The sequence below is a fragment of the Protomyctophum bolini genome, assembly GCF_963924005.1.
Source record: "Protomyctophum bolini genome assembly, chromosome: 21".
Classification (NCBI taxonomy): domain Eukaryota; kingdom Metazoa; phylum Chordata; class Actinopteri; order Myctophiformes; family Myctophidae; genus Protomyctophum; species Protomyctophum bolini.
The window spans coordinates 9,337,291-9,349,885 of NC_137882.1; the positions used below are offsets into that span (position 1 = coordinate 9,337,291).

The following is a 12,595-nucleotide window of genomic DNA, read 5'->3' on the forward strand; positions in this document are numbered from 1 at the left end:
AATGCGGTGAAAAAGAGGTGAATGCACTGTTGGCTAATAAACCGTGGTTTGACTATGGTTCACATTTTAACTCACTCTCAACAACAGCGTTTTAATTATCTATATTCTTTGTAAAATTAAACCTAAAAGTTTTAAGATGACCACCTTAGTTAGTCCCACACAAACACGAAGCCTATATTAAATCCTATTTATTATGCATATAGGCAACATTTTCAGAATGCCAACATTGGGACTCTGGCGTCATCTAGTGCACAAAGACTAATAGAAATACATATCCATGATTCTATGTTCGGAATTTCGGATGATCAGTATAGGCCTACCAATACATTTTATTTTTTTCAAGATGGTTTTGAAACACTTTATTGAAATTATAATCAGAAGAAAAACATGAGCATAGTATAAATCATCTTTCAAAGTTATGAAATATTTAGATTAGAAATGTGTACAAAATTGTAATATGGCCTGAAGTATAGCGGCATTTGCAAGCTGATTAATTTCCGAACACCCGAACACTGAAATTGAATCTCAATTGTTGTATTAATAAGTGCTAGGTCTACTAAATTAAATAGAAATAAATATAAAAATATACTGTATAATATACAAGTCCAATTAGAATCACTTTCTCAAAGAAACAGATACAATTTAATCATTGCAGTAATATCAAATACAACTTAAATCTGTATAAATAGAATATAAATGTTGCATTTCAGTAGACATTCAAACCCAAAGATATACCTCGAGAATACTGACATTTTAATCACGTGGAAAATAAAAGCAAGCACATTCTAAACTAAAGCCTCTGAGCAAGTGGAGATTAATATGAATAAAATTGCATGAATATAAATGTAAGATTGATGAGACTTTTATAGCTACATTTGGCGATACAAATGGGTCTCAATTCCATCATGGACTCAATCTCACTCTGATTCAGTAGGTTTCATATATTTATCATCAGCTGCTGTGGAGTGTGATGTGGGTGGTGGTTTCATTTCTTCAGTGGCATAGGTCAGACAGTACAGGTTTTGTGACTGATCATCCCTCTCTTTGGTCAAGGCTGAGATGTCCAACACAGCAGGCGTGTTCTGGTAAAGTGCATCACTGGAGTTCTGGTCCAGCATGTTATGGTAGAGCTGAAAGAGGAGGGACCTTATAGTTATAGGAAACTGATATTGGATGAAATATTTTTGCCACTGTTGTGATCAATGGTATTGTTTAATGACAATGTTAATGTATTAAATCAATTGTTACATCATCATCATCACATGGGTATATATATTCTGTACTGTTTGCCTGCAGTATAGTTGCTATTCATTCTGCTAAGTCTAGCAGAAAGAATAGCAATACTGGATGCAGGCAAACATTATACTAGCAGCTAGACCAGTGTTTCCCAACCTGTGTGTCGCGGAGCTTTGGTGCTCCGCTTGATGTGTCCAAGTGCTCCGCGTAATTTGACCGAAATTAAGTTATAGTGTTACTTTCTGTCAAATCAGGCGGCACACTAACTCTCCCCCTTAAGCAATATTATAGCTACTGGGCTGCAGGCTTATTATTGTTGCTGAGTGTTAATTGAACAAAAAATTCACCTCCATGGGTCAATCTTTAAACCCTCAAGATTCAAACTAACATGTGGGTCATCTGTAGAAAAGGCTTACCTTCTCTTCCATGACCATTAGTTGGTCGTCCATGAAGCTCACCAATTTGGAGAACGGAGGCCGGTTGCAAGACTCCAGGTCCCAGCACATGCACATAATCTCATACCTAGAGCAGCCAATGAATGAAAATTGAGCTCATGCATTGACATCTGTATTTGAAGAGCTATAAAACCCTTGAGAGTTTAGTGGCTGCTAACAGGCTTTTATCATATACGCAGCCATTTCTTGATACACCAGCCTTTGGTTCATAACCGTGTACAACGAAGGATGCCCAGAGTGATAATCTATATTTCTCACATATCCAGCCTTTCATTCCCTGTTATTAGTCCCAATAGGGCTGATACGGCTAGCTGCCCATTCAACGCAACCTAAAATGCCACCGCACACTGGACTGACACAATGACTGATCTCGCTGTGTAAGCACCTCAACATGTCAAGCATGGACTCAAATTTACAGCAAAACACAGTTGCAGGTAGTGTGGTAGAACCTCGATTGGATAACTTTATGCATGTGTATTTATAACGGCAATAAATATTCTGATCTGGCTTATGCCCTCACATTTCTCTTTATGCATATTTGCTGTTATTCTTCATTTTATCTATTCTAAAATGGATATGATAGCATAGTTGTGAGAATAGAATACAACGTTAGAATTAATTTGGGACAGATTGATACATGGATTGATAATACTTACACAGACTCATTGGTATAGTATGGACACTCCATCTTAAACCCTCTCTCAATCATGGAGTAGAATTTGTTGTCCACCTTTACACCAGCATATGGAGTGACACCTGAGGTAGCCAGAGAAAATATATTAAATATTATACTGTATGTTGTAATCGACTTGGATACAAGTTTGTCTATGCTTATATTTATTGTTTGGATAATGCTTGAGTCATCTACCAAGAGAGAAGATTTCCCAGAGCAGTATTCCGTAGGCCCAGATGTCACTCTGCATGGTGTACATGCCCTGGAAGATACTCTCTGGAGCCATCCACTTCACAGGCAGACGCACCTAGAGAACAGCACATTTTACATACACATGTGTAGAAGCAATGACGGACCGCACCCAGATGTAAATAACAGTGAGTAAACAAATGTACGTAAATGCACATAAAGGGTTATGTTAAGGACTACTTCATCACTTTTCAACCTATCTTCATTATAATGGTCCTCACTAATGTTCATGATAAAATACAAAATAGCAGTGACATCATCGATGGGGAATCCAAGGTAATCCACGAATGGTGGACCCTATTGTAACCAAGTTTAATGCTTTATGGTGTTGTCCACAGTTAACAGTTTTTGTATTGAGTTGTGCTTGAAATGTACCTATTCTGCATACTGTTAATAAATACTTGAATCAATCAATCAATCAATCAATCAATCAATATATTCCTGAAAACGTCCTTAAACGAGAGATAAAAAAGTCCCTTACGTTTCCTTTCACAACGTAGTTGGAGTCATTGTCGATGTCCCGGGCCAGTCCAAAATCAGCAATCTTCACCAGTCTGCCCTTGGTCACCAAAACATTCCGGGCTGCCAGGTCTCGATGGATACACTAACAGGAGCAATGAACAGTTATGTTCAGTTCTGGCCCTGTCATTCATATAAACTGAAGGTTCAATATACACTTGCAGTATAAAACACTAATCTCACTACGAGCTTTGTTTTTCATATTGTCTGTGTGTGTGTGTTCTTACATTCTTAGAGGCAAGGAACTCCATGCCCTTGGCCACCTGGTAGGCAAAGCTCAGCAGATCGTTGTATGTGAGGACATGTAAGTCTTCTGGCTGATCTTCTGACTCCACATGCAGCACGAGGCTCTCTGAGTCTGAATAAAAACAAGGATCAGTTGAGTACTGCAATACATTGTTTCTCTAGTTTTAACCAGGCTGACCCTGTTTTATGTGTTATTATAGGTAAACATAAAAAAGGAACATTCAATCAAAAATAGCCTAGCAACAATAGCAGAAATACAAGCTCACAACACATCACAATCACTATTTTGTGGATAATATTGTAAAATGTGTAAATTACCTTCAGTCATGTTGTCCATGGGAGAGGAGTTCTGGTTGAGGAGAGCCGGGTACATAGGCACATAATGTCCATCTGGTTTCTGGAATTCACTATTAAGGCAAAGACCTTAAAAGGTTTAGTGACAGTCCATCCCCCCCCCCCCCCCACACACACACACACACACACACACACACACACACGCACACACACACACACACACACACACACACACACACACACACACACACACACACACACACACACACACACACACACACACACACACACACCAAGGTTTGTAGGCCTACCCAGAACTTTTATCGGGCAGGTTGTACAGGTTGCTGAAACGGTCCTTGTTGAAGGCATCGGTCAGAGACTTGTGGTAGAGGTCCCTATTGATCTTAAGGTAGTTCAACAAGTCTCCATTACAACAGTACTGGAAGATCAGGTATGTGGGCCCTATAAGACAAAAAAATCATGTCATGCCAACCAGACAGATGGTGTTTACTATTTATTATTTATTACATTTATTAATAATAATAATAATAATAATAATAGTAATAATGAGAAATATAATATAAAGGGGGACCTACATTTTACTTATGAAACAGCGTTTGTTCATTTCAGGGAGTAAAAAATACATTTACAAATGTAATTTGGTCTACTGCATGACAACCTTACACACAAAAGTGCTTGTTCTTAAACACATTTGAAGAGCAGTCTGTTGTATTTCGTTGATGGTCCTGATTGGCAGTTACTCTTTGTAAATGTACTGTGCCCTGCCCTATAGTGCCTGCCCTCATTATTGGGTCTGGTACCTGAGCCAGTGCATGCCCCCAGTAGGTTGACAATGTTGCTATGGTGACCAACGTGAGTCAGCATCTTCAGTTCTGACATCAGAGCCTCCTTCTCCTCTGACTGATGTTTCTCTGCAGAGCCAAGCACCACACCACATCAGCTTGACTTACTGTATATCTAAACACCATCTTAAAAGGTTACACGTGGTATGAGCATCTCAAACACTGACCTTTAAGCATCTTGACAGCCACCTCCTGTGAGTCCCCAGGCTTGTCGATGCCATAGGCTGTAGCTTGGACCACCATGCCAAAGGCCCCAGAGCCCAGCTCTTTGCCTTGGTAACAGACATACAGCATAATGTAAGCATTGTGAGGCTATTTATAATGGACTCTATTCCAACGGGTATATTGTCTTAAAGAAAACAGTTTTTATGGTAGAGAAAGATGCAATGTAAAAGAAAATATGTCTGGCAACTGTCATTATTGCATTAGTTGTCTAACAAATCAGGGCAGACGCTGCATGACTGCACATCACCAGGCAGCTAAGACATTAATTATGCATGCATTAGACATTACTGTAACAGTCATACCCAATTCTAGATTTTCCCTGGGAAACTCCCATTTCTGGTCATATTGAAAGTCCTTGAAGTTGATGTAAATGTAGTCATTGTCATTAGGCCCAACCATCTGGATCATCTGTAGCTGGCTCTGGTACTTAGGTTTCTATTGAGAAGATTTTTGGTGCAATCAGTTTGAGCTTTTGGTGTAATGAGTGTGTGTGTGTGTGTGTGTGTGTGTGTGTGTGTGTGTGTGTGTGTGTGTGTGTGTGTGTGTGTGTGTGTGTGCATACCTTCTTCTTCACAAAGTACATGAGCACAATAATCACTGCTGTCAAAGCGCATACCAGGAAAATACTGCATGCTTTCAGGGCAGTAATGTTGTTGTCGACATTATCTGAACCTGAAAGAAGCAGAGCTATTTATGACCACTACTTTCTAACAGCACTCATCGTAGTTGCACAGTAAATACATAAACAAATTCCAATGCAAAACACGTCTCTCACCACTGGACGGTTGTTGCTTTGGAGGTTCATAGTACCGGTACATTAACTTATCACTGCACCGAGTGCCCACGGAATTGATGAAGCAAAACCTAACATAGTGGCCTTCATTTTGTTTGGTTAGAGAGCTGCTCAGCTTCTTGTTGCAGCGCAGATCTGAGTCTTCTTTAGTGGTATGTGGTATCTCTGTCCAGAAAGTGGATTCTGGCTGACAGCTGTAAAGGAGACAAAGCAGGGTAATGTTCTCATACCTACAGCGGCGCCTCATCTCTATGGTATGGCCTGAGATAACTGTTGACAAAAGGGCTAACAGTGTTACAAATTGTAAGCGGAGGATGATTTTGATTTGGCGGAGGAAGTTTTGAATCTACTTTTGCTGACAGCCAGGAGGGAAAAAAACAGAAAAGGAAGGAAACATTTATCTGACAGCATCTGCAACCTTTTTTTCTGAGGTCTGCAACGTTCCTCTGCTACATGTTTCTGACTCTGTGTGACACTTGTTGTGCACAACATGAATTGCCCTTAAAGGAGTAGTTCACCCAATTCATGAGATATTTTTTGTTTTTTGTCACATTCCTGAGCCAATAATCTGATGAGAAAAAGAGTCTCCTTATTAGCTTAGGACTACGACAAAAACAAAACAATATCGATCAATTCAAGGCTTCATGGGGTGTGTAATTGATAGAAAACAAGTCAACCAGTGTGTTGAAGTTTAGTTTATATCCCCTGCATAAAGTAATACCCTCTGACCTGGGTAGCACTGGGGAAAGACCTACCTGTCATTGGCCAGAGGGCAGGACATCCAAGTCATTTTTACTGGGACAGGACTTATAGCCTCACAGGAGCAGTTCAGAGCATTATGGTCACAATGGCATTTTATCAATGATTCATCTGAAATGAAGGTAAAGTCACATATCATAGATATCACTGTATGCAAGTTGTATTTATTCCAGAAGAAAAAAGTCACGCATGCACGCATGCACGCACGCACGCACGCACGCACGCACGCACGCACGCACGCACGCACACACACACACACACACACACACACACACACACACACACACACACACACTTTTCTGATTAATTGAAAATGGAGGAACCATAGTGCTTTTCGGTTTCGTCCTCAAAGTAACAGTTTTTATATTGACTTGTGCTTTCGTTTGAAATGTACCCATTCTACATACTGTGAAATACAAAAATCAATCAATCCATCTTACCCGCCACACACACTGACATGACCTTTGTTTCTGTTTTTCTGCCTGCCTTCAGGTGTAATTTATATTCTCCAGATTTGTTTTGATGACACAGCGTCAGAGTTCTGAGGAAAGAGCCATGTACACACACCTGTTTGAGTATACACCCCATATCATTGACTTGACGGTTCTTATTCTTTAGTTACTGTATGCAAAGCAACATATTGATGTATGTTTCTTTCATCCAGCCATCCATTCATTCATCCTAAACCTCTCTGACCCAAAATTACAGGAACTAGTTAGTTTACTTTTCCAATTAATTTTAAACTTTAAATGTCCCCTTGCATAGAAACTGCATCTCAGTAAGAAGCACTTTGAGTTAATGACCTGTTCTTCCATAACCGCGTGGGCCTGACACAGTCAGTCTTGTTGTTTTCTGTGTCCTCCCAGGCACAATTCTGAAGTACAGGGTGAGAGGAGACATCGGCTTGTAAGCAGAAGGGTGTGTCCTTGACCGATATGGTTTTGTTGTTCTCCACCTGAACAAAGAGGAACTCCTCATCTGAGGACACACAAGAAATGGAACAATCTAAAACCAATGCAAACTAATACAAACAATGCAGATTCTGCCGATAAAAAAATAAAAGAGGTAGCTAAGAAGTCGTTTTGTTTTTTCCAGATTCTTCTTATAAGAGAGTAATGAATAAGTAGACTATATTCCAATATATCTGTATAGTATATGTATACGTGTATAATATAAAATGATCCATCTAATATCTGACCTAAAACACCATGACCATTATGGCAATTTTTGAAATGAGGAATTTATTTCTACAAACCCAGGACTTGAACACGGACAGATTTGGTTCTGGCTTGTGTTCTGCAGGTATATGTTCCACTGTGGTTTTCAGTAACAGAGTCAATGAACAGGTAGCGCATTGTGCTGTAATCATGCATATCATCGGCTATGCAAATCTAAAGGGAAAAGATAGTGTTACATTAAATTAATTAGGAAGAATGGAGGAGGAATGTTATGATATTTTTAGATCCAGAATTGTTGGTTTGATTTGTAAAAGAAACATTTTGTTAATGACTTTGTCTTAATTTGACTTAATACTTTGTCTTATATGACAAATGGCGAAAGAACATATGTCATGTTAATGTGGTTAATGTACATAATTGTTCATGATATTGTCAATTGTGATATCAAACAAATTAAATATCAGACATATCAGGCATGTATTTAAATAATTCGGTCTGACCAAAAGCAGGGTTAAAAAACAAGAACAGCGGTGATAAACAATTTATGACCAGTAGGATACCAAACGCAGCGGCATGGATTCCCCCCTATATCCTTCTCAGCAAATGGAACCCTCCAGAACTCTATTGAGTTCACGTGACAGAGCACAAGAGAAACTGCTGATACTGGTACTATAGTTATACTGTACCTCCTCCGTGTTGTTCCCAAAACATGGCGCTGTGCTGCTAGTTATTATTTGACTGTTTCTATCCCACTCTATTGCTGCTTCCCAGGCTGTGGTTGAGCAGCGAAGCAGCAGGGGTTGACCAGGGCTGAGAGTCACGCGTGGAGCCTCTTCGTCTGACCTCCAATCACTATCCATGTCTGAAAGACAAGCAGCCAAGTGGCTCATGTCAAAAACAATCCATATTATTTATATATTATTATATTACAATATGCTCAATTTCTTCCTTCTTTCCCCTTCCTTGCCACTGCAGAAGAACATTAATTTTGCAGTGTACAGTAGGTCCAATGTTTTAACCAATTTAATGCTGCATTAGGCATATTGCAGTTAGAATTTAATACAACCATGATTATTGTAATGTTATTGACTAACTGCATCACCATAGTCATACAGCTGGGAGCATTCTTTCCCCTCTGTGTTGGAGGCACAACACATCACTGTTGTTTCGATATATCTTGAACTTTTAATGGTGCTCTCTGCCGTTCCATTGTTTAAATCAAGATTCTGCCCATCAACACCACCACTGTTGAATAAGACACATTTCATGGTTCATTACATGGGAGAGTGATGAAATATGAATATTTTCTTTAAAAGATTAATGTTAACAGACAATAAATTAAATACAATTGTCCGGATTTTGCGAGCAAATATTATGTGTGATGCCTTTCCCAGACCTCTGCAAGTCTTTGGACCATTTGATTGTAGGCTTGGGACAGCCGGATGAGACGCACAGGAACAGCAAAGAACGCCCTTTAGATTTTGGGGCTTTCAGTTTCAACTTTGGTATCATGGGGCTTTCTGGAAATAATCAGAGGTGAAATGTTACATTACGGTAAACATGGTCTATCATAGGTTACTACGTTTTCTTTCAGCATTCAAAACTCTAATATTGTATTCCTGACATGATGTCATGTGTGCTTGCTGTAAATTTGTGAAGGAAAAATGTAAGTCTTGGTGACAAGGTATCATGCGATGTGAGCATATATTAGGCTAAAGCGAGACAAACGCTGATATACTTACTGTGCACATTGAGAACATTGAGATGTATAACCAGGGAGGATTTGATGCCATCGGTTGTTTCCCATTTCAATGTATATTCCCCAGTATCCCTCTCCGAAAGTGGTGGTAGGATATTTTCATAACTCCCTTTGCTGCAAGAAGATGCTGTTGTCATGGCAGTCGAAGCATAGCATAGCACACACACACACACACACACACACACACACACACACACACACACACACACACACACACACACACACACACACACACACACACACACACACACACACACACACACACACACACACACACACACACACACACACACACACACACACACACACACACACACACACACACACACACACACACACACACACTCACTCACATTGTCAGTGCAGGATTCATTCCTAGGCTCCACTTGCAGGCAGGATCTCCAGAGAAGTTTTGTAGGACGATTTTGAGATTCTTACCAGCACACACATCCACATTACCAGAGGTATTCGGATGAAGATAGAGTACCTGAAATACAATTATTATTGTTGATAGGTGTGTTTTGCTACAGTGTTCACTGTATTTAGCTATAGCTACATAATAATGGGAACATGTTTGGCATTTTGGATTATTGAATAGACAACACAGAAGTAAAGCTGCAAGAAGTGCCACACACCAGAAAAGAGAATGCATCTGTAAGTGTTAACAATGATGGTACTGTATGTGGATTCTGTACAGTATGACTACACACAAGAAAACTGTATTTTAGATATGTAGTGAAATGACTGCAAGTGTCTTAAAAAGGGGAAGTCAAGCTTGAACTGGTCTCAGTAAACTTTTTAAATAGTATAGGCTACATCGTCAAAGTTCTGCTTTCAAATGTTAGGCTACCTGTAGATATTCCTTATGTGAACTCATTGTGCATTTTGTGTATACCGGTAGATATATAAACATGTATGTGTTACAATTCCATGATGTGCTTAAGCACAGCATGGAATAAAAATATACAGTATGTTTTAGTGATAATTAACACCAAGACATACTGCATTTTTATTTTCCCAATTTTAGATGTTGCCAATTTCCTCCATGTCTCTGTCACTAACCAACCACTGTTGGTCTAGGGAGGGTGGTGTAGACTCGAAGAGTATTAGACAATCATGGGTCTCATCATGGTATGGAGCTGTGAGACGCTAATTACTCTGCTGTGTAGACTGCTAAAAACCCCTTACACTGTGAGATAATCATATTGCTTATTATCCACTGTTTTTATTCTTTTTTTTAAAGATATTTTTGTGGCTTTTTACCTTTATTGATAGATTAACAGTAGTTTGACAGGAAAGGGGGAGAGAGATGGGGGGAAGACACGCAGCAATGGTTGTCAGGATCGAGACTCGAACCTGTGACGCGCTGTCAGGCTGGATTACCAGCCGTGCCTGGAATGCTCAGCCGGCCCAGGCCCCACTGTTTTTATTCTGCTTCGTGTATTTTATTCTCTCTATTGTGGTGGCTACTTGGTTCCGTTAGGGTGGTACACCAGTAGACCATACTGATGCCACACCTTAGTCTGTGAGGAACGGCATTTCGTACAGCCGTATTGTATGTGTATGAATAACACTAAATTGTAGGCCTACTTGATTCCCCCCCCCCCTCTTGAAATAATATGTTTATTCCTGAATGAGGTCAAATGTGTTCTGTTTATTATTACTTGTAAAATAGATGATTCAGGGAAGACCTCGAAAACACAAAATCGGTTTTGTGCATAATAATAAATAGGGTACAGTACATATTGCATAATGTGTCTGTGAACAAAACATTGATCTGAAAGGCGGTTACCTGCTGGCAGGGTAAACAGGACAGATTCTGGACTGCATCTCTGTCGAAACCATCAACTGTGACAGCCCACAGCAGGAGCACAGCTTGAAAGACAGGAAACTTTATCAGCTACTTTACTCTTGAATTTGTCTCTTGAATATTTACATACCATAATATGTTTAGGGTGTTGCGCAAACACTTTTATAAAGTGAGACGCTAAATTACATGGGACTAAAATTACTTGGGTTATTAGTTGAAGGACAACAGTTCAACTTCTTCTACACAGTATGAAAAATGGTTTCATTATGTAAACTTAAACTGTGTTTTAATACAGAAGTAAGTATAGGCTACAGTATACCATAATTGCAAATTCATGTTCTGTATGGGTTGACGTAAGTATCATTCCTTCTAGTCTATGTATCTGTTCTGACTCTTTGTCTTTGGCATATGTTTGCCACTATTGATATGTCCAAAACCTTTGAGTCCATTCAAGCTTTCTAAATAGGACTAGCTAAATGTTTTAATAATTTAGTTCAAGTTATAGTAGCAGCATGCAGTAGCTAGTAGTGGTAGTAGTAATAACGGCAATAATAACAATAAGAAACTGCTTTGACCGATACAAAAGCAGGATACAAATAAATAAATAACAATAGAGCCATATTAAATTGAGGTAAATTCAAGAACAAGTTAAAACAAGAACACAAAGTGAAAACTCAGTACAGAGAAAACTGAAAGATATTGAAAGAAATATGGTGGAACAGATGAACAATCTACATGAATTCATCTAATTATAAATAGGCTATACAAATAAGACAATAAAAGCAATAAAAAGACCACCCAATCAAATCAAGATTCAAACGAGTAAATAAGTAAATCTATAGAAACATACTGAAATCAGTCACCCAGCACATAATCACGAAAAAATAATAAGTAGCCTAATATCGTACATAAATTATAGCTTATAGGCTATGCATCATCTTGGAAAACACGATAATTAAATATGCTGCTAAATCAGGCTTTAAATTCAGCCAAAACAATTTGCAATAACAATTCAGCCATTTATCAGACGTTCTTCTTATCCACGACCCCAATGAAGCATCAGTTGCATTGCAATTATTGTATTGGTATGCAATAGAAACGATCGGACTCACCGACGAGTGTCCCCTTTCCCCGCATTGCAAAAACTTCTGTCGCTTTCTTTGTCACATAGTCAAAGCCCAAAGGATGGATGGCCCCAAGAAATTATCAATATGATTGCGCGAGGACGAATGCGTGCCTTTATAAACAAGGGAAGTTGCAATAGTGATGTCATCAAGTTAATTGGGCCTATAGTTAGTTAACAACTCATTTAAAAAAGAAAAGAGAAAAAAAGAAAACCTCATGTCACGAATGTGAAAGGGGAAACGGTAGTGAAATAAAGTCAAGGCACTAGGCTACTGTAGGCGTATGACATTAAGTAATTTCAATGTAGCCTATACAAGGCCTATGATTTTTCTTTTTAAATGTCATATTTTTTGTTAATTTTTTGTTCTATTTCAAATATTTCAAACCTCCCATTTAAAATGTATTAAAATA

General features: G+C 38.9%; 1 protein-coding gene across 2 annotated transcripts; it reads right to left on the reverse strand.

Annotated features, from left to right (window-relative positions):
• Positions 1–260: 260 nt before the first annotated feature.
• Positions 261–12,333, reverse strand: LOC308336751 (receptor-type tyrosine-protein kinase FLT3-like). 2 transcript variants are annotated; one of them, XM_080794280.1, is made up of 24 exons: positions 12,172–12,333; positions 11,042–11,124; positions 9,603–9,736; positions 9,233–9,363; positions 8,887–9,010; positions 8,593–8,735; positions 8,177–8,352; positions 7,568–7,703; positions 7,116–7,290; positions 6,753–6,853; positions 6,309–6,423; positions 5,536–5,747; positions 5,323–5,432; positions 5,063–5,195; positions 4,703–4,807; positions 4,494–4,604; positions 3,984–4,134; positions 3,697–3,785; positions 3,360–3,490; positions 3,095–3,217; positions 2,560–2,671; positions 2,348–2,447; positions 1,653–1,758; positions 262–1,130 (listed from the first exon to the last, which is right to left on the reverse strand). In XM_080794280.1, exons 1-24 carry the CDS (start codon positions 12,194–12,196, stop codon positions 918–920), a joined length of 3,039 nt encoding a protein of 1,012 aa, XP_080650406.1. In that variant the 5' UTR covers positions 12,197–12,333; the 3' UTR covers positions 262–917. The 2 variants fall into 2 exon arrangements, with proteins under 2 accessions (XP_080650407.1, XP_080650406.1); XM_080794281.1 differs by lacking the exon at positions 4,494–4,604 and having other exon boundaries at positions 261–1,130.
• Between the last annotated feature and the right edge of the window lie 262 nt (positions 12,334–12,595).